Raw genomic sequence first — 25,120 nt, forward strand, 5'->3', positions numbered from 1 at the left:
CTCATTTATAATAATGGTCAAATGAAAATGCTGTATAAACAGAGGACTTTTAAACTCTCCCATTAACATTCCATGCTTTTGTAAGATGTTGAAAAGGGCATACAGTACTTCATAACTATCAAAGGATGCCTGCATCCATGTTGCACACACACCATATTATTATTATTATTATTACTATCCAAGCTACAACCCTAGTTGTTAAAGCAAGATGCTATAAGCCCAGGGGCTCCAACAGGAAAAAATAGCTCAGTGAGGAAAGGAAATAAGGAAATAAATAAATGAAGAGAACAAATTAACAATAAATCATTCTAAAAAAAGTAACAACGTCAAAACAGACATGTTACCTATAAACTATTAACAACATCAAAAACAAATATGTCATAAATAAACTATAAAAAGACTCATGTCCGCCTGGTCAACAAAAAAGCATTTGCTGCAACTTTGAACTTTTGAAGTTCTACTGATTCAACTACCCGATTAGGAAGATCATTCCACAACTTGCTAACAGCTGGAATAAAACTTCTAGAGTACTGCGTAGTATTGAGTCTCATGATGGAGAAGGCCTGGCTATTAGAATTAACTACCTGCCTAGTATTCAAACAGGATAGAATTGTCCAGGGATATCTGAATGTAAAGGATGGTCAGAGTTATGAAAAATTTTATGCAACATGCATAATGAACTAATTGAACGAATATTACGAAACTAGCGACTCAACAGTTGGCGTTTTATTTAATATTCAAATAGTGTAAGCTTTTTATCCTTGTTATTAAGTTTTGAGAAATTTCAGAACACTCACTAAATTTGCTAAAGCAATATACTCCTTGAAGTAGTAAAAGCTGTACTATATACTTTTACTAAATTTTCCAAAGACATAACTTACTTTTTGAAGTGGTAAAACCTATACTTTATACTTTTACTAAATTTGCCAAAGACATAACTTACTTTTTGAAGTGGTAAAATCTGTACTATATAACTTTACTAAATTTGCCAGACATAACTTACTTCTTGAAGTGGTAAAATCTGTACTATATACTTTTACTAATTTTCCAGACATAATTTGCCACTTGCAGCAGCTGGCAAAATTGTATGGCACTTACTGTCTCAAGCCTAGTGGTTTCTCATTCACAAGCATACTAATGCGTGAAACTCGTGTAACACAAGCAAAGAGTGCATGGTACTGCATAAAACTGATTTATCAATGAATTTTTTTTTTTAAGGAAATAATGATTTATAGCCTTCTAACTGATCTCTACTATGTTTAGTAGTAACTTTATCTATTTTGTTGCAAACAAATGCATTACAATTTTCCTCATCAGCACTGTGCGCTCTCTTAAATTCCAAACCAACAGTCATATTGCTGGTAGCAACAAACCACAAAGGTTCCCAACTCTAAATCTAGTTTCATTGAAAACAGTTTCTAAATAAACTCTTCACACAAACTAGACTCATTACATATAGTTTAAATGGCTGCAGACAAGCTAACTTTTCTCTCGTAAATAGGGAAACCATAAAAGTTGAAAGTAGCTAGTCTAGTTTCATTGAAAATAGTTTCTACATAATATTTTCACACAAACAAGAGGCCTTACATATACAGTAGTTTATATGACTGCAGACAAGCTAATTTTCTCTTGTAAACAGGGAAACCATAAAAGTTAAAAATAACTAATCTAGGTTAATGGAAAATAGTTTCTACATAAACTTTTCACACAAACTGGAGCCCTTACATAGTTTAAATGACTGCAGACAAACCATTTCTTTTCTTGTAAACAGGGCAACCATACAAGTTGAAAGTTCCTATTCACTTAAATGAGGTATACAGGCTTGGCATCTACTGTCATACACTTACATACGCTTATGTAACCATAAATTCTGTATATGGAATTTATTCAGGTTTCTAAAGCAATTTTAATTTTCTTTCTATTTTAACTCCTCTTGTGATCCCTGCCATGACAAAATCACTGTCTGGCTCATAACTTTTGGTCAAGGGGCAATAACGACATGTGTCAACCTACTCATACACATGACGTTATTACCCCCGGACCAAAAGTTATGAGCCAGACAGTGATATTGTCTTAGCAGGGATCATAAGAGGGCTAAGTCGAACAAGTAGAATCCTCCTGAATTTAGTGCTAAACCAGCAGAAAATACGTTTTTTGCATGTTCATCCTCAGAACATTTTATATCCTGAGAATACTCAATAAAAAGGAAAATCTTCCTTCATTGATCGGCACTAGATTCAGGGGATTTAGTGGTGCCTGACTCAGAAGAGCGAGTCTCATAGGTGCATTGCTGACATATCAAGAACAACATAGAGAGATGGGATGCAGATATCCTGTGCCTTTACATCCAGAATGCATTTTGATAAAACTAAGTGGAGTAATGGTCATTTAAAATTAAAATACAGAAAATAATCAACAAAAATGTAGAAGGATCCTAATTACTCAATAAGCACAAGTATAAAAATGCAAACAAATGATTGACAAGACCGTTGTACATACACACAGATGGAAGAATAATGAGGATTCATTTGGGAAAACAGAAAAGAAGTCATAATGAAGCTAACTGAAATAAATGAAAGTTATGTTCAATGAAAACTACCATGCTTTTAAGAGATTAAAACTATTTCCAAAAGTAAGAAATACAACACTCCCATCAACAAATTTGTTATATATAGACACTGGTGAGGCCTAAAATCATGATTATTGTGGATCACTGTCAATTTTAAACAATGCTGTCTCAAGAACATCTGGCAACAAAACCAAGCACTACACAAACAAAGGGAAAGATATATATTGTAACTCTCCCATAGAGTAGGTCAACAGTTTATATTTCTCATGCTTGAGAGTACACTGTACACTATTCTATCATATTTCTTTTCCTCTTGATTTTTTGAAGTTTTTATAGTTTATATAAGAAAGATCTAATTCATTACTGTACTACTAGAGTTCTTAAAATATTTTTCTTTAATTGTTCAATACTTCTCTTGTAATATATTTATTTTCTTGTTTCCTTTCCTCTCTGGGTTATTTTTCCCTGTTGGAGCCCTTGGGCTTATACTTTTTAAAATAGGGTTGTAGCTTAACTTTTAATAACACTAATAATAATAATAATAATAATAATAATAATAATAACAACAATAACATTAAACAAAGCACAACTAACCTTTCCTGAAGTTAAAAATTTCATGACTATAGGTGGAAAAACACTTGTGTGTCTGCCAACTTCCGATGTAGATTGAACGGACGTAATTTTGAGGGGAAGGTCTAAGGAGCGGAGTTTCCGGGAAATCGCATCAAAGGCTTGGATAGCTTCAACAGTAGACTCTTCTCCAGTTCCATACCTGTGAAAATAAGTTAATCATTACAATACAAAGTAAATGTACAGTACTCCCTTGTAAGCAATGTTTTCACTCTATAAGGGGAGACTGCACAAAACTTTAAAAAGCACGTTAGACTTACAAAGAATTCGATATGGAGTAATTACAATTTAGGTGGCTTCTGTAATTATTCTACATTTGGTTAATCCTTACCTGTTAAGTACCCTTTGAGCTCAACGCACTCACCAAATGATTTGGCTCTCACGTGCTAGGCTGTTTTCCTGGACATTCTACACAACTTTTGTTAGCACAAAAACTATAGAAGAAATGTCTTTACTACATTTTTTATCATACAGCTGATTACAGATAAGTATTTACAACATTTGCTATCATATAGCTGATTAAATTTCCTTTCCATTGATATACATTGCTACATATTTTGTAAAATATTCATATACGTAAATAATATAAGAGAAAAAATGGTATAGCTGGACTTAAATTACGTCATTTGGTGCCGAAGGAAGTAGTTTTCACCCAGCATAAATTATGTCTTACGGTGCTCATTGGGTTAAAATGCAAGTGAAAGGATTTTTTTCATACTGATTCATCACCTTTACCAACATCAATAAACTAAATTTAAGAAAATATAAAATACTAATAATACAGTGCTTTAAAAATGACATACAGTACAGTATATACATTACCCCTTTTACCCCCAATGGACGTACTGGTACGTTTCACAAAACTCATCCCTTTACCCCCATGGACGCAATAGTAGATCCTTGCAAAAAACTGCTATTTACATTTTTTTTGCATATTTTTGATAACTTTATGAGAAACTTCAGGCATTTTCCAAAAGAATAAGACCAACCTGACCTCTCTATGACAAAAATTAAGGCTGTTAGAGCAATTAAAAAATATATACTGTATTACAAACTGTGCTTGAAAAAAAAAAAATGCCTGGGGGTTAAGGGTTGGAAAGTTCCAAATAGCTTGGGGTTAAAAGGGTTAATACATTATCTAAATAGGAATCTGAGTCATTAATTAACTATAATTTTACCAAAATCTCCAATTTTCCTTAACATTCTCAAAACCAAATTACAGAACTTAAGTGTATATTCCTACTAACTCTAACAAAAATTACAGAACTTACTTGCGTGGCAGCCGGCAATGTCCAAGACGCAAAATAGACTCGGTTCCCTGGCAAATGTAATTAACATCGCCATCTTCCATATCGTAGTGAAAATTGAGTATATATTTAGCAACCGATCCTGGGATGAGGCGGCGATCTCCGACGGGCTGATTCACAGTCCCCCATAAAACCGCTTCATGGAAGCTCCCATCTTGGAAGCGCCTGAGGTTACTCTTTTCGCCCCAAAATTCCCTGAAATTTTTACCCTCTGGATCGTCAGCTGCAGGGCCCTGAAGAATCGAGATAAAATGCATACATGCATTACCTTGTTATATACATTAGAGTGGTGAACAGTCAGTATCTAGCTTTTAGGTTACCTTACACAGATCATTAATAGCTAGAAGAGGTCTGGTTTTTATCTCAAACGTAATCAGTCAAAATACTTAATAATTTTAATAGTGCAAGTGTTGTGTATTTTTACTTATCAATAATCAAAAACTAAATATTCCCCAGATGATAAACAATGGAATGAATTATTTAGATGTTCTCTGTAGGACATAACTAGTTATCAATATGAGGCCTTATGGAGTTTGGCTTATAATCTGACATTACTGGGTAATGGCTAATCTGGCACCATCCTTAATTGCTCAACAAGATGTGCGAAACATATCCCAATGACTTCATGTCTTCATTCTCATAAGTCCCCCCAACTTCCTTTTTTGAGCTATGATACTAACAATTTTAATGAATAAATATTACAAATTCTGTATAACTTCCTTGTGAATTGCTTATATGGAAGGAATACTATACTGTATTTCTAAAATTTCCAAAACCATTTCCAATTTTAGTAAAGTAACACAGAAAAATGAATACTTAAATGCTAAACATACCTCTGGATATTTCCAACCAAAAAGTCAAGTGCCGATAATATCAAATATAAATCTTACGCAACAATACTGGGGTGATATAAAGAAAAATACAGTACTGTACTATATCTTGGCTTTCTTCACTTATTCCTAATGTATTTAAAATCTATACCACCTATTCTAATCGATGTATAATTTCTATTCCCTATACACACTATTGATGACAGAAAAATTCAATAAAATCCTAAAGAAACATCACTGCAAAAGATAAATAAGAAAACTACAGTATAAATCTAACCTTTGTTAACAGAGCCTTGGCTGCTATTTCATCAAGCACAAAGCCGATGACTAAGGAAGACTTCCCCTTCGGAGGAGACTCTCCGACAGGCCACGAGGGGACAGCACCACTCTCGGGAACCAGCAACATCACACGATCTCCCAAACCTCTCTTCAGGGTCTTCATGACGGCAGACCACGCGGGGAAACGCAAATCTCCTAATGCGTCCAATTCGTGCTGCTTGAGGTTGCCGTGTTTCTTCACGATCTTTTTCAATTTTTTTTTATTTAGCCTGAAAAAATATTCAGTCCATATAAAAGAGAAACTAATCTGGGATCCTAAAATACAGATATTAACCCTTTTACCCCCAGGCTATTTGGAAATATCCAACCCTTAACCCCCAGGGGTTATTTTTTTTTCAAGCACATTTTACCATATATATTTTTTAAATTGCTCTAACAGCCTTAATTTTTCTCATAGAGAGGTCAGGTTGGTCTCATTCTCTTGGAAAATGCCTGAAGTTTCTCAAAAAATTATCAAAAATATGCAGAAAAAAATAAATAGCAGTTTTTTGCAAGGACGTACCGGTACGTCCATGGGGGTAAAGGGATGGCTTTTGTGAAACGTACCAATACGTCCTTTGGGGGTAAAAGGGTTAAGAGTAAATTTCATGCTTAAAGATATATTGATGATACACGTGTGTATAAAATACTGATATTAACAGTAAATTTCATGCTTAAAGATATATTGATACATTTGTAGATTATACAGTATAGTATTTTAATAATACAGCATAATGCATTATAATGTTAGTACTGTATACTGTATAAGTATGCTCTTTATTTACATTGTTATGATAATTTTGTGCTATGCCACTATACCACCCTTTATACACAATGCATTCATGAATTAGACTTTTATCAATATGCTGCGAAAGAGCAAAATCAATGCCGTCTACATCAAAAGGCGACAGCCAAATACCTATAAGATATTTCCCATAATACGCCACACATGGAGGATGTGTGTAAAACTATCAAGTTTGGAAAAAAATAACAATATTGTGATTAATCTAAAGATTCTTTTAATAAATTCAAAATTAAAACTTACTTCAGGGACAGCACCTGGTCACAAAGCTGGTAAAATTCTCTCTTCTTCATGAATAGAAAGTCAAAACTGTCTGCAGATGATGAATTCAAAATCTGTAGAGCCAACTGCGCTTCGTGCTTCAGCTGAAGAATAAGAAAAAAATATTTCAATAATAAAAAATTAAGATGTAAGATTGGCAGATCACCTCTAAGTACCTATTATATTTGCCTTTTTAAAATCCAGTAAGGATAAGATTTTAATTGCAAACTATCAAACAATTGCATTGGAATCTTGTTTATGTAAAATCATGGAGAAGATGGTCAATGTGAGACCAAGTCACAAATATTTTCAGTGTCGAAAAATAATACTACAGAACATATTTGAGTTCAAACACTACGTTAATCCACACACAAGGAGCATTGTCTGAAGCCAATGCAATACTAATTTTCCTCTACTTACAAGTAAAAAGTCTTCTTTCATCAAATTTCCAACCAAGTTAACTCTCCCCGATGGATCCATAAAGACCACTTCATACAGATCACAAAGTCTTTCAAGGGAAGGCACATCTTCTCCAGTGTCATTTCTCATACACATCCCTTTTTCGATCCAGTCAACAGAATCTGAAATATCATTGATAATAATCACAAAAAAATAAGAACAGTTCTTAACCCTTTTATCCCCAATCTATTTGGAACTTTCCAACTCTTAACCCCCAGGCGTTTTTTTTTTTCAAGCACATTTTGCAGTAGATTTTTTTAAAATTGCTCTAACAACCTTAATTTTTGTCATAGAGAGGTCAGGTTGGTCTCAATCTCTTGGAAAATGCCTGAAGTTTCTTATAAAATTATCAAAAATATGCTAAAAAAATGTAAATAGCAGTTTTTTTGCAAAGACGTACCGGTACATCCATGGGGGTAAAGGGATGAGTCTTGTGAAACGTACCAATACGTCCATTGGGGGTAAAAGGGATAACTTATGAAATAATTCATCTGTTTTCTATCACCATTCAAAATGTGCGAGTTGATTTACTATAAACTAAGCTCTACATATACAAAATTCATATAACATATGCACAAGGTCTCTTCCTGGAAAAGTTCATCATTTTCTATGAGGGAATATTAATGCCAACCTCGACCTTCAGACATTCACTATCTATTTTTGTACATCAAACTTCTCCTTCACAGGATTAAATACGAACATTTAATTTTCATGATTAGATTATCAATAATTATTAAAAAAATCTTCTTGCTATAGAATATGCCTTCAAAGCATTAAATTCCCCACAGAAATTAGATACTAAATTCCAACAACTCAGAGACAGAAGTTATATAGTACACGTGACGTCACTAGAAGGTTACATCGTGTCAACTCATCATGTTTTTTAAACTCAATAAAGGTAAATACCACTAATAACCCTTTCACCCCCAAAGGACGTACCGGTACGTTCTTGCAAAACACTGTTAATTACATGTTCTTATATATTTTTGATAATTTTATGAGAAACTTCAGGCATTTTCAAAAAGAATGAGACCAACCTGACCTCTCTAGGAAAAAAATTAAGCCTGTTAGAGCAATTTAAAAAAAATATATAGCAAAATGTGCTCGAAATTTAACCTTATGGTGGGGGTAAAAGGAATAATGAGCATACAGCTTGGTAATCATAAGCTAACCAGATCCCCATTTTTAATGAGGATCCGGATGATCTGACAGTCAGGTTTTTTGTAGCTTCTTCCAAGAGATCCCTTGCCTTAGACTAGAAAGTCGGCGGTACTGTAGTTACCTCATGCAATAGCCTCATTCTGAACTCTGGTAAAAAAGGGATTTTGACGAAGGAAAAATCTATTTCTGGGCGAGGAACCTGAGTCGCCCAGTGAAATGCTCCTTAAAGCACCATTTCTAAGGTATAAATACTGCTAAATATACCAGAGAAAAAAAGTTGCATGGAATGCCAGGAATATACCAAGCTAGCTCACCCTTATAGGGTGTCGGTATAAAAACTGGGGCGAGTGAAACCACTACCAGAGGTTCCTTTCCAATTATACTTCTCGTTCCTCAACATCCCCCATTACTACGAGGTGTCGTTCTCTACAGCTACTGAACCCCCCCCTCCCCCCCCCCCCAACCACCACTACCACTACCTATCCTTCTCCCAACATTCCTTGTTAGCACCCGTGAACGTTCAGACGTGTTTTTCGTAGCTCTGCGTTAATAATTTATTTAATCAAGATGAAGAAATAAACATCTGTAACATTACCAGTCATGATGTAACAATTTGAAATAAATCAATCCAATAAATAAATGTGAAACCAGAAAGTTTGACAGAGATAATAAAAATTTAAGTTCAATAGTTTAAAACTAGACGATTAACTCAAATGAGACATACCTAGGGTTAAAATTACTGTCCGGAAAACTTGATATCCTGACATCTGCGAATTTATCTTACGCACTTGCAGAAGATGAATAACCAGCATTGAAATTACGTGACTTGACATCGTCCGCAGACCCTGAAAATAGAAAGGAAATATAGCTTGGAATAAAATCTATTATGGTACTTACAATTGTGGTGGACATGAATAAAGACATGTCTGGGGTCTTTGTCCAGCAGTGGATCAGAAGCGGCTGCATTTGTTGAGATACTACCACTAAAGAGTTATGGGGTCTTTTGACTGGCCAGACAGTACTAAATTGGATCCTTCTCTCTGATTACAGTTCATTTTCCCTTTGCCTACACATTCTCACACTGAATAGTCTGGCCTATTCATTACATATTCTCCTCTGTCCTCATACACCTGACAACACTGAGATTACCAAACAATTCTTCTCACTGCACTGTAATTGTTCAGTGGCCACTTTCCTCTTTGTAAGGGTAGAAGAGACTCTTTAGCTATGGTAAGCAGCTCTTCTAGGAGAAGGACACTCCAAAATCAAACCATTGTTTTCTAATCTTGGGAAGTACCAAAGCCTCTGTACCATGGTCTTCCACTATCTTGGGTTAGAGTTCTCTTGCTTGAGGGTACACTCGGGCACACTGTTCTATCTTATATCTTATTTCACTTCCTCTTATTTTGTTAAAGTTTTTATAGTTTATAAAGTGGCTAATCTTGGGAAGTGCCATAGCCTCTGTACCATGGTCTTCCACTGTCTTGGGTTAGAGTTCTCTTGCTTGAGGGTACACTCGGGCGCACTGTTCTATCTTATATCTTATTTCTCTTATTCTTGCTTTGTTAAAGTTTTTATAGTTTATAAAGTGATATTTATCTTAATATTGTTGCTCTTCTTAAAATATTTTATTTTTCCTTGTTTCCTTTCCTCACTGAGCTATTTTCCCTGTTGGAGCCCTTGGTCTTATAGCATCCTGCTTTTCCAACTAGGGTTGTAGCTTAGTAAGTAATAATAATAATAATAATATATATAAACTTTGGAAAGACTTTCGTATCCTATTAATGAATTAAATCAATTGCACTCCACTTGTGGTGGCCTATTTGGTAACCTCTCTGCCTGGTGATCGCCAGGCTAGGATTCAAGTCCTGCTCAAACTCGTTAGTTCCTTTAGTGGCTACAACCTTACCATCCTTGTGAGCTAAGGTTGAGGGGTTTTGGGGAGCCTATAGGTCTACTTGCCGAGTCATCAGTAGCCATTGTCTGGCCCTCCCTGATCCTAGCTTGTATGGAAAGAGGCTTGGGCACTGATCGTATGTATACTGTATATGGTCCGTCTCTAGGATATTATAGTGCTTGCTAGGGCAATGTCACTGTCCATTGCCTCTGCCATTCATAAGTTGCCTTTAAACCTTTAAAACCTTTGAAATAAAATTATAAACTTTCATGCAGCTTCACTCCTCTTTATTCAAGTTGCCAAACTGAAGCCACGAGAAATAGTGGAGTTGGGAGACAGGAAATCCCCTTATAAGTAATAGGTTGGTACGAAAAACTAAAAGGCAGTACAAAACATAATAGAAGGATTGTATTTGAATAAATTAATGCTCTTCTTACTCCCAAAGAGAGATTAGTTCCCCAAACATTTAACTTGGCTCTACAAGGCACTAGAAGAGTTGGAAGACCCAGGCCTACATGGCTGAGGATTATGAAGCGTGTAGTAGTAGATGATATAAGGAAAAGTATTGATTTAAAAGCTCAAGATAGAGAGAGCTGGCAAAATCTAACAGAGGCCCTTTGCGTCAATGGCCGTAGGAGATGATGATGATGATGATGAAATTAATATATAAATATACATAGAAATTATTCAGGAAAAAACGATGACAGGATGGATACAGAACTTACTGAGCAATAGCAGTTTGCTATGTACATTCTCCTCTTTACCTACAGCTAATCAATATGCATACAAGGAAGATAAATACCTTCGCCAACGAAGTTGGAAGGAGGTTATGTTTTACCCCCTGTTTGTGTGTGTGTGTTTGTTTGTGAACAGCTTCATGGTCACAATTTCAACCATAGAGTAATGAAACTTGTAGGAATTAACTTTTATGCAAAATGCTATAAATTATTGAATTTTGAAAGGTCAAGGCCAAAGGTCCCAGTCAAGCAGACTTGGTTCATAATTGAGTGTATGAAAATCCACACCAATCAATACATGATAATGTCAAAGGTCAAGGTCGAACAAAAGGTCGAGAAATAAGCTGTCATGGCGGAGGTCTGCGCTCTACCAAGTGCCCCTCTAGTTTCTACCGGGCACATAATATGATTCTGTAATGAAACCTAAACATTATAACAAAATACCAAACAGTCAAGTTTATACAAAAGTTTCTGCTAATAAACTTGTAAACATACCTTATTGAAATATCGCTGAGCGAGCCAAACCTTCATCAGCTTTATTCCTTGTATTAGGTTTGAATGCTGACAGATGTTAATGCCGATGTGCTCTAAATGATCTTGCATTATAACGTCTATTGCACTGGACCAATTGCAATGTGGTGTTGCTTCAAATTCCTCTGCCAAAACAAGAAAGACCAGAAAATTTAAGACATAAAATAAGATTTTAAATTGCTTTGTTTGATCAGAAACGTGTATCTTAACCCTTTTACTCCCCAGGCTATTTGGAACTTCCCAACCCTTAACCCCCAGGGTTTTTTTTAAAGCACATTTTGCTTTATATATTTTCTAAATTGCTCTAACAGCCTTAATTTTTGTCATAGAGAGGTCAGGTTGGTCTCATTCTTTTGGAAAATGCCTGAAGTTTCTCATAAAGTTATCAAAAATATGCAAACAAAATATAAATAGCAGTTTTTTGCAAGGACGTACCGGTAACTCCATGGGGGTAAAGGGATGAGTTTTGTGAAACGTACTGTATCAGTACGTCCTTTGGGGGTAAAAGGGTTAAAATCCAGAAATATATGAAGCATATAACAACTGGTTTTACACTTAACTAAAAGAATTTGCAATATAGTCTCAATTATTATAATATTAAGAATGTGAACAAAATATTTTATTTCAACTGTTTATTATTTCTCTTGAAGTTTATTAATTTCCTTATTTCCTTTCTTCATTGGACTATTTTTCCCCATTGGAGCCCTTAGGTATATATAGCATCCTGCTTTTCCAACTAAGGTTGTAGCTTAGTTAGTAGTAGTAGTAGTAGTAGTAGTAATAATAATAATATTAATAATAATAATTTCCAATTCCAAGAACCTCTATTACTGCCCATTGTACTTAAAAGAAAAATGTGAAACAAATGCAAGGCTAAAATCTCATGAACTTTTAAAACCACAGAATGAGACTGCTATTATAAAGTACTGTACCCTTAAATTAATGATGAGTCTTCCCCTGTCAACCAAAGAAATCTAGCATTACTGTTCCAAAACAAAGAAAAATAAAAGAATTATGATCTATCTTAGTTTGATGACCCTATGCTTAGTTATTTATTCCTTAAGAGATTAGATTCGACGTAGGGCAGTTGTCACTGCTGAACGGAAATCGGAAAACCTCGATATCATCCTTGACTACGCAGTGAACGCCAAGTACCCAAAAGGGGCTTCGGAAAACGATAAAGCCAATCTCTGAGCTATGAAAAATTTTCTGGTTCCAGACTTCTCCCAAAATCAAAGTAATATGCAATAACCTACCCTATAAAAGTAGGCTCCCAGTATCTTGAAATTAAACCCTACATTTAGGAAGCTGCAAAACCAATTTTCACATGATAAATAAACTCATATCTTTCTAAAATCCTAGCATTTCTAGGTCTTAAGCTATGCCCATTTTCTGATTTCCTTGGGCCTTCCTAAAGGTCTCTGCCCTACTAGTTTTAAATCTAATGCACTTCCCCATCTCTTCCCATTGCATGTCCAAACCATCTCTGTGTAGTACACCTTTTTTTTTAAATATCCTCTATTTTTCTTGCCAGTAACTACATTTCTGCCGCTAACACTACAATATTAATAATTTTAATAATAATAATTTCAGTTATTTTAATAATAATAATAATAATAATAATAATATTATTATTATTATTATTATCATTACTGGCTAAGCTACAACCCTAGTTGGAAAAGCAAGATGCTATAAGCCCAAGGGCTCCAACAGGGAAAAATAACCGAGTGAGGAAAGTAGATAAGGAAATAAATAAACAATATAAGTAACGAACAATTAAAATAAAATACTTCAAAAACATTAACAACATTAAAACAGATCTTTCATATATAAACTATAAAAAGACTCATGTCAACCTGTTCAACATAAAAAACATTTGCTACAAGTTTGAATTTTTGAAGTTCCACTGATACACCTACCCAATTAGGAAGATTCCACAGTAATAATAATAATTTTGATAATTTCTAACTTTCATGAACCTTTGCTCCCATACTCTTTACAAAGTAATCCTCCTTAAATATAAAGTACAGTAAACTTTCAATTTAATTGTTCAGAGGCTACTTTCCTCTTGGTAAGGGTAGAAGAGACTCTAGCTATGGTAAGCAGCTCTTCTAGGAGGACACTCCAAAATCAAACCATAGTTCTCTAGTCTTGAGTAGACCATGATCTTCCACAGTCTTGGGTTAGAGTTCTCTTGCTTGAGAGTTCACTCGAGCACACTGTTCTATCTAGTTTCTCTTCCTCTTGTTTTGTTTAAGTTTTTATTGTTTATATATGAAATATTTATTTCAATGTTGTTACTATTCTCAAAATATTTTATTTTTCCTTGTTTCTTTTCCTCACTGGGCTATTTTCCCTCTTGGGGCCCCTGGGCTTATAGCATCCTGCTTTTCCAACTAGGGTTGTAGCTTAGCATTTAATAACAATAATAATAATATCAAAGAACTCACCTTCCTTTGCACCTTCATCACCAAAGTACCAAGTAGGTGTAACAGTCCATCTCTCAGGAGAAAATAAGGACAACTTAAAGCTAGTTGCATCTGGTACAGGAAAAAGGTTAACTTTCCACTTTTTGCCTATTCCACTTGCTGGGGTTACCTGTGAGACAAGTGAAAACATTGCGATAGAAATAATTGTATTTTATCAAAGGAAGTGAATGAATCATTCAACATATCTACAAATAACATTTTTAAATAAACTCAAACTTTCACTTTGATTTTTTGCATTCGTCCCATACCTATAAAGCTCTGTAATGATGTCCTCTTAGCAAGATGAATCCAACAATAATATGCTTAACTATCTAATGTACTTTGCTGTCCACAAATAAGGCTACCTTCTTACATGAACCTCACTCCACTTCAGTGTTGTTTGCCCCTCATCCCATAACTATGAAGTTCAGTAATGATATTCCTTCAACAAGATGAGGCCAATATGCTTAGTTTTAATTTGCTATCCACAAATAAGACAACTTTCCTAGCCCCGGGAGGCTACAGCCAATCCTCTTGCATTTCCAATAATCACTTGAAATCTAATTTCCAATAGTTATACATTAGTTAACAGTGCCTCCACTTGTTTGATGCACAAGCTATCAAAATCCTCTTTAGAATCTCCCAAGTGAAACAGCTTTCTCTTTGGAACTTTTCACCAACTACTTTTGGTCTCTCCATCAAACTTCTTAAATTTGGTATTGTATATATTTTCACCCTCATTCAAGATAAATCCTCTTAACCGGCCATATGATAATTCAGAAATGACTTAGTACTTTCATTAAACCATGATACCTGCCATATCAAATTTTCCCTCAACCATGTTTAGGGAAACTACACCATTGTAAGCAGTGGAAAAGATACATATGTAATATCATTGCATGTAATTATTTTTATAGAAAGCTACTGTAAATAAACTATGTATAAATTAATAGAAAAAACAGCATTAGCACTTAAGTGGTGTTTGATAAAATCAGTTACATTAAATACACCCACCACCAACAATCCACATTTAACAGAAGGCAAAACAAAGTTATAGTACAATCACACTGAGAGAGAGAGAGAGAGAGAGAGAGAGAGAGAGAGAGAGAGAGAGAGAGAGAGAGAGAGAGAGAGAGAGAGAGAGAGAGAGAGAGATCTTTACCTGCAATACTGGTCGACTTGAATTTCCGAGATGGTACGTCCAATTAACGCCTGCCACTAGGTCAGACTGGCCTTGAATATTGAAGGCTATCCAAGAGAGGTACTTGCTTCTTTTAGCGAGCCATCTGCCATCCTTGAAGTCTTTAAAAGTCACAATTTCCTACGAAATAAATTGAGGATTAAAGAGTAATATTCGGAGAAAATCTTTTTTCACACTTTTAAGTAAAGTAATACTTTTGTAAGTGAAAATTTAGTACAAAATAAATTGAGTTTTAAACAGTAATATTCTGAGAAAATATCTTTTCATACTTTTTAATAAAGCATTACTTTTGAAAGTGACAATATTCTACAAAAATGTTATTTTTATTAGTAAAATAAATTTTTGAATATACTTACCCGATAATCATGTAGCTGTCAACTCCGTTGCCCGACAGAATTCTATGGAGGGATACGCCAGCTATCACAATACTAGAAGGGGGTGTATTTACCAGCGCCACCTGTGGCCAGGTACTCAAGTACTTCTTGTTGACACCTCCTCAATTATTCCTCGGTCCACTGGTTCTCTATGGGGAGGAAGGGAGGGTCGATTAAATCATGATTATCGGGTAAGTATATTCAAAAATTTATTTTACTAATAAAAATAACATTTTTCAATATTAAACTTACCCGATAATCATGTAGCTGATTCACACCCAGGGGGGTGGGTGAAAAACCAGTGTACAAGACTAAAGGATAGCTAAGTATCCCGTATTTCATATAATCAGTTATCCACAATAACAATGAAATAATAAGTACCTGGTAAGGAAGTCGACTTGAACCGTTACTCTGCCTTTAATAAGATCGTCTTCCTTACTGAGCGCAGCGTTCCTCTTGGGAGGCTGAATCAACTCAAAGGTGCTAAAGTATACAGGGCTGCAACCCATACTAAAGGACCTCATCACAACCTTTAACCTCGGCGCTTCTCAAGAAAGAATTGACCACCCGCCAAATCAACAAGGATGTGGAAGGCTTCTTAGCCGACCGTACAACCCATAAAAAGTAGTCAAGAGAAAGGTTAAAAGGTTATGGGATTATGGGAATGTAGTGGCTGAGCCCTCGCCTACTACTGCCTTCGTTGCTACGAATGATCCCAGGGTGTAGCAGTACTCGTAAAGAGACTGGACATCTTTGAGATAGAATGATGCGAACACTGACTTGCTTCTCCAATAGGTTGCATCCATAACACTCTGCAGAGAATGGTTCTGTTTGAAGGCCACTGAAGTAGCCACAGCTCCCACTTCATGTGTCCTTACCTTCAGCAAAGCAAGGTCTTCTTCCTTCAGATGAGAATGTGTTTCTCTAATCAGAAGCCTGAATAGTAAGAAACTGAGTTCTTAGAACTTGGAAAGAAGGTTTCTTGATAGCACACTATAAGGCTTCTGATTGTCCTTGTAAAGGTTAAGACCTTTTTAGATAGTACCTAAGAGCTCTAACTGGGCAAAGTACTCTCTTCAGATCATTCCCCACCAAGTTGGACAGGCTTGGGATCTCGAACGACTTAGGCCAAGGACGTGAAGGAAGCTCGTTTAGCAAAAACCGAGCTGCAAGGAACATGTAGCCGTTTCAGATGTGAAAACAATGATCCTGCTGAAGGCGTGGATCTCACTTACTCTTTTAGCTGTTGTCAAGCACACGAGGAAAAGAGTTTTTAATGTGAGGTCCTAAAAAGAGGCTGATTGGAGAGGTTCAAATCTTGATGACATAAGGAACCTTAGGACCACGTCTAGATTCCAGCCTGGAGTGGACAACCGACGTTCCTTTGAGGTCTCAAAAGACCTAGGGAGGTCCTGTAGATCTTTGTTGGTGGAAAGATCCAAGCCTCTGTGGCGGAAAACCGCTGCCAACATACTTCTGTAACCCTTGATCGTAGGAGCTGAAAGGGATCTTACTTTCCTTAGATATAACAGGAAGTCAGCAATCTGGGTTACAGTGGTACTGGTTGAGGAAACTGCATTGGTCTTGTACCAGCTACGGAAGACTTCCCCTTGAGACTGATAGATTCTGAGAGTGGATGTTCTCCTTGCTTTGGCAATCGCTCTGGCTGCCTCCTTCGAAAAGCCCCTAGCTCTTGAGAGTCTTTCGAAAGTCTGAAGGCAGTCAGACGAAGAGCGTGGAGGATTGGGTGTACCTTCTTACGTGAGGTAGACTTAGAAGGTTCACTCCTAGAGGAAGAGTCCTGGGAATGTCGACCAGCCATGCAGTACCTCTAAGAACCATTCTCTCGCGGACCAAAGCGGAGCCAACCAACGTCAGCCGTGTCCCTTTGTGAGAGGAGAACTTCTGAAGTACCCTGTTGACAATCTTGAACGGCGGGAATGCATACAGGTCGAGGTGGAACCAATCCAGCAGAAAAGCATCCACGTGAACTGCTGCTGGGTCTGGAATCGGAGAACAATACAACAGGAGTCTCTAGGTTATCGAGGTAGTGAACAGATCTATGGTTGGCTGACCCCACAGGGCCCAAAGTCTGTTGCAAACATTCTTGAGAAGGGTCCACTCTGTGGGGATGACCTGACCCTTCCGTCTGAGGTGATCTGCCATGACATTCATACCGCCCTGAATGAACCTCGTTACCAGTTAGCTTTCGATCTTAAGACCAGATGAGTAGGTCCCTTGCGATCTAGAACAACTTCCACGAAAGAGTCCCTCCCTGCTTGAAGATGTAAGCCAGGGCTGTGGTGTTGTCAGAGTCCACCTCCACCACTTTGTTAAGCTGGAGGGACTTGAAGTTTATCAAGGCCAGAATAACCGCCAACAACTTCTTGCAAATGATGTGAAGTGTCCTTTGCTCCTGATTCCATGTTCCCGAGCATTCTTGTCCGTCCAAAGTCGCACCCCAGCCCATGTCTGATGCGTCCGAGAGGAGACGGCGGTCGTGTTTCTGAACAGCCAAAGGTAGACTTCCTTGAGAAGAAAGCTGTTCTTACACCACGCGAGAGAAGACCTCCTCTCTTCGGAAACAGGAACTGAGACCGTCTCTAGCGTCATGTCCTTTATCCAGTGAGCAGCTAGATGATACTGAAGGGGGGGAAGGTGGAGTCTCCCTAACACGATGAACAGGGCCAGCGATGAAAGTGTCCCTGTTAGACTCATCCACTACCTGACTGAGCATCGGTTCCTTCTCAGCATGCTCTGGATGCATTCTAGGGCTTGGAAGATCCTTGGGGCTGACGGAAAAGTCCGAAAAGCTCGACTCTGAAGATCCATACCCAAGGAGACAATGGTCTGGGATGGAACGAGCTGAGACTTCTCAAAATTGACCAGGAGGCCCAGTTCCTTGGTCAGATCCATAGTCCATTTGAAAATCTCCAGACAGCGACGACTTGTGGGAGCTCTTAAAAGCCAGTCGTCTGACGGAGCCGGACACAAGATCATGATACTGCTGCACAGTCCGTGAACTGTCAATCATGGGCAAGCGAGGAAGTACAGTGACAACCCGAATCTGTCTAGACTGTCTGGGTCGTACAGACAACTCCTTATCGGGTTGCTGAGGTTGCCGCACTGCGTCACAACAAGTCACTTCTGTTGGTTGTTGAACGTCTTCCCCGTGACACATTGACTCCGTAAACAAAAAATCCTCTAACAAGGACTAAGCTTGGACTGCATGTCATGCAACACAGCTCAAGGTCTATGGGAGCAGGTGTGGTAACAGACGGGATTAGCGACTGAAGTGGAACCATTACCTTCCCTGGAAGCATGTTATGCTTAAATAAAAGTCCATAAGAGGTTATGCAGCTAAAGGCTCCCTCCAAATGACAGAGTCCTCAAGGGAATATCAGAAGGAGGGAGAAAAGAACTTTCTCATCTACAGGGACCATATCCTAGAAAAGCTAAGTTCTCTCAGTGAGGGTTCACTGGTGCAAAAGCAGCAGACTAGAAGGCAACGTTATGAAACTGCTTGACAGTCTAGTGAGTTGGCAACAACCAAAGATGTGTGACTGAGAAGCATGCGGTAAGGTATGCAGAGCATGATGTATGCAGAGTATGCTGTCTGCAGAGCATGCTGTATGTAGAGCATGTTGTATGCAGAGCATGCTGAATGCAGAGCATGCTGTATGCAGAGCATGTTGTATGCAGAGCATGCTGAATGCAGAGCATGCTGTATGCAGAGCATGTTGTATGCAGAGCATGCTGTATGCAGAGCATGCTGTATGCAGAGCATGTAGTAAGCAGAGCCTGCTGTAAGCAGAGCCTGCTGTAAGGAAAGCAGAGCGTGTGCATGGCGTTTAACATTTCTCAGAAATTCCATGACCAGTGCTAGAGTGCTTTATGCATGCTTGCATGGGGTTTTAATATCAACATAATATTTACCTTACATTCATAACTCATGATTCATATTTTTGCCATATTTTGCGATCTTGTTAAAAATATATTGCAAGGAATACAAATATATTTTTATAAGAAATACAAATAACCTCCATTATCATATGGTTTGAAAATGGAGGTAAGGTATGCTGAACAGCAGAGTCAGAACGAGCTGGAACAACAATAGTTGTGGTTTCCTCTTCAAGACTCTGTTGAGGGAACACCTGAGGCTCAGTCTGCAAAGGCTGAATAAAAGACAAGCAGAAGGAAGGCGCATGGGTGGAGGAGGCTGACTCCAAGCATGAGTGGTTGAACCCAAGGGTTGCGCTTGCTGAGCGGTTGGCGGAAGCGGAGTAGCAAGTTCCAGTTCCTGTGGTGTGAGCGGAGCGCGATGAGGAAGAGGCTGCGCAGAACAAGGTAAATGTCTCGCAAGCTGAGGCTCCTGAGGCGCAAGGCTAAGGTGTTGTGGTGCTTGCCTTGTGGAGGGTTGAGCTCGCTGCAGCGAGAGCTGAGGAGACTGACTCATGGACGGGAGAGGTTGTTGTACCTCAACCGAGTGTTGCATCACTGGTGGAGCAGCAAGTGGAGGCGGAGGAAGAGAGGTATAATCCTCCTGATCCCATTGTAAAGGTTGCCTTAAGGAAGGCGGAGGCTGAACACCACTGGGAACAGCAAACTCAACACGTGGCTCAACATCGTACGCCTGGCAGGTGGTACTGCGATCAGGCGGAGCGAGCGTAGGCGGAGGGAGTGTAGGCGGAGGCGGAGGAGCAACACTCTCAGCCCGAAACTCACGCATCAAGTCCGAAAGCTGTGCTTGCATGGACTGTAGTAGAGTCCACAACATCGTACGCCTGGCAGGTGGTACTGCGATCAGGCGGAGCGAGCGTAGGCGGAGGGAGTGTAGGCGGAGGCGGAGGCGCAACACTCTCAGCCCGACACTCACGCATCAAGACCGAAAGTTGTGACTGCATGGACTGCAGTAGAGTCAACTTGGGGTCGGCAGACACTAAGGTCTGCTGAGGTAAAGCCTTAACAGCAGAGATCTGTTGCGGCAGAACCTTACTCCTCTTAGGCGGAGTGCATTCAACTGATGACTGAGGAGAGTCAGAGCTAACCCAATGACTGCATCCGGGTTGTTGAACTTTAACTTCGTACGTCTGGCATAGGTCTGGACTTTACGTTAAGAGGTCTTGAGACCTGAGACCAGCGTTACTCTGCCTTTATTTTCTCCCCTAAATCTCTTCTGCAGACGAGCAAAATAAGGGCTCAATCGTCTGCGGGTGGGAGTGACGGTCTCGGTAAGACACGCCCACAACCACCGAGGATACTTCTGTGCGCCGATCAAGGCCTGCTGAACCCTTATGCCCTTCGACATTGCTTCTCCCCTGGGCTTGGGAGCTTGCAAGAGGTCCCGGACTGGGAGGACGACTGGCGCGCACAGAAGTACCCTCACGCACAACACTGACATACTTTGCGCTAATCACTTATCACTTTGATTTCTGTTTGCACTTATTTCACTGAACTCGAAACTTTAAGTGGTTTGTACCTGAAACACGCAATTCTATCCTTTCTCAAAAGTTAGTAATTGCGAAAACAGAATTACAATGTAACAGAAAAATCTAATGAAAGATAATTCAGTGGCTGGAAAGAGACTAAACACTAGATCACTCTAGAAACGTTTAGTTTCTTCCCCTAAAGAGACTAGGGAGAAGAGCAAAAACGATAACGACGTTACTCGTACGCCTGGCAGGCTTGAATGAAACGTTTATCCTATTTTTCTCCCTCCGTCTCTATCTCTCTCTCTCTCTCTCTCTCTCTTGACTTAGAACCTGAGAGAAGAGCCCAATCATATATATCGTTAAAACATATTATTGTTAAAGGAAAAAACTGAAATATTTCCCAAAATGAAAAGTTCCTTTATTAGGATCAAAACCATTAAGTTAAGAAAGAATGAACAAAACGCTAGACACGGTTACTCTTACTGCAACGTGAAACCGTGAACATTCTTTCTCTATCGTAACGATAGAGTGCAAGTTGAACGTTCTGAACGTCAACAACTGCAGAGACAAAACAAAACGTTAGTTCAACTTTGAAAAAGTACGAGACTATCAAAGAAATTCTTTCAAACTCTGTGGCGGAAATAGCATATTATGTTAACAGGTAAAACCGAAATGACGGGCTCAATGTTAATTAACTTCGGTACCAAGAAAAGACCGCCTACTATTAGGAAGGTCGAATATAAACAAATATAAAAATTAATTTTAATAAGTTTATAATAAAAGGAAGTTAATCGAAGAGGCCTATAAGAGGCGGAGAGATATAAAATAAATCTATAACTTTAGTTAAGCAAAATTAAGAAAGAGAGTCTATACTCTCTTAGACACCAACACTTCCGTCTAAGGGAAGGGTCGGCCATTGAAAGGTGAACGAGAGTTCATACTCTCTTCGTCACCATAATTAATCAAATTAATTCCAAAAGCTAACTAAGCTAATATAGAAGTTTCCAGTAAAGCGACAGCCGAAATCAAAGAGAAATACTTCACCAAAGTCGTGAAAATACTCCAAGAACATAAGCGTATCCTAGAACGTCTTGCCGGAAGCACGACAGAGGAATAATTGAGGAGGTGTCAACAAGAAGTACTTGAGTACCTGGCCACAGGTGGCGCTGGTAAATACACCCCCTTCTAGTATTGTGATGGCTGGCGTATCCCTCCATAGAATTCTGTCGGGCAACGGAGTTGACAGCTACATGATTATCGGGTAAGTTTAATATTGAAAATAGAGTTTTAAAGAGTATTATACGAAAAAAAGTCTCTTTTCAAATATATTCTAATTAAAATATTACTTTTGTGAAAAAATATTCATGTGGAAAAAACACAACACAAACACCTCTTACCTTTGGAAGAACGAGCATAACGTCAACCGTTTCATCGGTACTCAGCAGAGTTCCTGCGGCTGCACCACCGACAAATTTAACTTCCGTTGGAGGAATAAACTGGAAGGATCCTTTACTTTCAGGCAGGGTTAATGGGTCAACAACATTGTTTTCTTTCAACCATTTGGTGGCACTCAACTGAAAAATAAATAAGAGAAATAATTAGTCAACCAAACAATTCTTTACTAGGTAGTAGGTTGGCCAGGGCACCAGCCACTCGTTGAGAAACTACCGATAGAGTTGTTGGGTCCTTTGACTGGCCAGACAATACTACATTGGAACCTTCTCTGGTTATGGTTCATTTTCCCTTTGCCTACACACACACTGAATAGTCTGGCCTATTCTTTACATATTCTCCTCTGTCCTCATACATCTAACAACACTGAGATTGTCAAACAATTCTTCTTCACCCAAGGGGTTACTGCACAAATTGTTCAGTGGCCACTTTCCTCTTGCTAAGGGTAGAAGAGATTCTCTGGCTATGGTAAGCAGCTCTTCTTGAAGGACACTCCAAAACCAAACCATTGTTCTCTATTCTTGGGTAGTGCCAAAGCCTCTGTACCTGGTCTTCCACTGTCTAGGGTTAGAGTTCTATTGCTTGAGAGTACACTCAGGCACATATTTTATCTTATTTCTCTTCCTCTTAGTATGGTAAAATTTTTATAGTTTATATAGGAGATATTTATCTTAGTATTACTCTTCTTAAAATATTTCATTTTCCTTTCCTCACTGAACTATCTTCCCTGTTGGAGCTCCTGGGCTTATAGCATCCTGCTTTTCCAACTAGGGTTGTAGCTTAATAAGCAATAATAATAATAAAAGCATATTTCTTACTTTCTTTGTTGCAGCCCTAAATTACTAAGATTCTGAAAGTGTTTCAACATACTGTACCTGATAAGCTGGCGACTGTGGAAGAGATTTAACGAATGAAGTAAACTGGTTAAGCCATTGGTTCAACTTGTGCCGATGTTTGTCCTTGACGCTTACTTCTAGCAAGAGTTCTTCCATCTGAAAATATATATCAATAGTCTGTTATAATAATTCTCACAATCATTCAGAACATGTATAATAAATCACCAAAATGGCTATCAAATATTGGATATGTCTTTTAACTGATTTTAATATAGTTAGGAATAATTAATGGTGGGCCTCATTAACCCTTTTACCCCCAGGCTATTTGGAACTTGCCAACCCTTAACCCCCAGGCTGTTTTTTTTTTTTTCAAGCACATTTTGCAATATATATTTCTTAAATTGCTCTAACAGCCTTAGTTTTCGTCATAGAGAGGTCTGGTTGGTCTCATTCTTTTGGAAAATGCCTGAAGTTTCTCATAAAGGTATAAAAAATATGCAAAAAAAAAATGTAAATAGCAGTTTTTTGCAAGGACGTACCAGTACGTCCATGGGGGTAAAGGGATGAGTTTTGTGAAACGTACCAATACGTCCATTGGGGGTAAAAGGGTTAAACAACATGAAATACCGTAAAAGGAACTTTGTTCAATATATCGCACTGGTTGAGTTGTCCTATCTGTCAATCAATTGAGTTGTCCTATCTGTCAATCAATTCACATCAATAAAAGGGAAAAATGTACTACCCTACCCTAACCAACCAGACCTAATCAATTGAAAACTTTACCATTCATTCTATTGTATGACTGTACTGAGTAAACAGCATTGCTCTACAATCCGATCTGCCTAAACACCAGTCCACATTGTGCTAGTTTTAATGCTAAATTTTCTTACCCAGTATCATTAATTTTTATTTTCTTTTAGGATCTTGTTGGAATGTTTTGTGTAATCTGAAAAAGGCCATAAAGTATCTCTCTATTGCATAATCCAAAGTACTTTGTTTAAAAATGTTATTTTCATTAGTAAAATAAATTTTTGAATATACTTACCCGATGATCATGTAGCTGTCAACTCTGTTGCCCGACAGAAATCTACGGTCGGGATACGCCAGCGATCGCTATACAGGTGGGGGTGTACACAACAGCGCCATCTGTGAGTAGGTACTCAAGTACTTCTTGTCAACAAGAACTCAATTTTCTCCTCGGTCCACTGGTTCTCTATGGGGAGGAAGGGCGGGTCCTTAAATTCATGATCATCGGGTAAGTATATTCAAAAATTTATTTTACTAATGAAAATAACATTTTTCAATATTAATCTTACCCGATGATCATGTAGCTGATTCACACCCAGGGTGGTGGGTGGAGACCAGCATACAAGTTAACAAAGAAGCTAAGTATCCCGTATCTTATTTTAGCCGTTATTCAAAAATAACAAACATAAAATAAATAAGTACCTGGTAAGGAAGTCGACTTGAACCATTACTCTGCTTTTTTTAAGTACGTCTTCCTTACTGAGCCTAGCGATCCTCTTAGGATGCTGAGCGACTCCTAGGTGCTGAAGTATGAAGGGCTGCAACCCATACTAAAGGACCTCATCAAAACCTCTAATCCAGGAGCTTCTCAAGAAAGAATTTGACCACCCGCCAAATCAACCAGGATGCGGAAGGCTTCTTAGCCTTCCGGACAACCCAGAAATATTTCAAGAGAAAGATTAAAAAGGTTCTGGAATTAGGGAATTGTAGTGGTGGAGCCCCCACCACTACTGCACTCGTTGCTACGAATGGTCCCAGAGTGTAGCAGTTCTCGTAAAGAGACTGGACATTCTTAAGATAAAAGACGCGAACACTGATTAGCTTTTCC

General features: G+C 38.1%; 1 protein-coding gene across 3 annotated transcripts in view; it reads right to left on the bottom strand.

Moving 5' to 3' along the window:
- Positions 1–25,120, bottom strand: part of Mat89Ba (nucleolar protein 6 Mat89Ba) — a 62,044-nt gene that overhangs the window by 20,229 nt on the left and 16,695 nt on the right. For all 3 annotated transcript variants that reach the window (XM_068385970.1, XM_068385972.1, XM_068385969.1), the window contains 11 exons: positions 23,305–23,421; positions 22,375–22,551; positions 15,133–15,291; positions 13,953–14,100; positions 11,467–11,627; positions 9,062–9,182; positions 7,138–7,298; positions 6,700–6,821; positions 5,614–5,884; positions 4,471–4,739; positions 3,164–3,341 (listed from right to left, as the gene is read on the bottom strand). In XM_068385970.1, coding sequence (XP_068242071.1) covers positions 3,164–3,341; positions 4,471–4,739; positions 5,614–5,884; positions 6,700–6,821; positions 7,138–7,298; positions 9,062–9,182; positions 11,467–11,627; positions 13,953–14,100; positions 15,133–15,291; positions 22,375–22,551; positions 23,305–23,421 — 1,884 coding nt within the window. The remainder of the gene's footprint in view (positions 1–3,163; positions 3,342–4,470; positions 4,740–5,613; positions 5,885–6,699; positions 6,822–7,137; positions 7,299–9,061; positions 9,183–11,466; positions 11,628–13,952; positions 14,101–15,132; positions 15,292–22,374; positions 22,552–23,304; positions 23,422–25,120) is intronic.

This window comes from Palaemon carinicauda, chromosome 13 (assembly GCF_036898095.1).
Source record: "Palaemon carinicauda isolate YSFRI2023 chromosome 13, ASM3689809v2, whole genome shotgun sequence".
Lineage (NCBI taxonomy): Eukaryota > Metazoa > Arthropoda > Malacostraca > Decapoda > Palaemonidae > Palaemon > Palaemon carinicauda.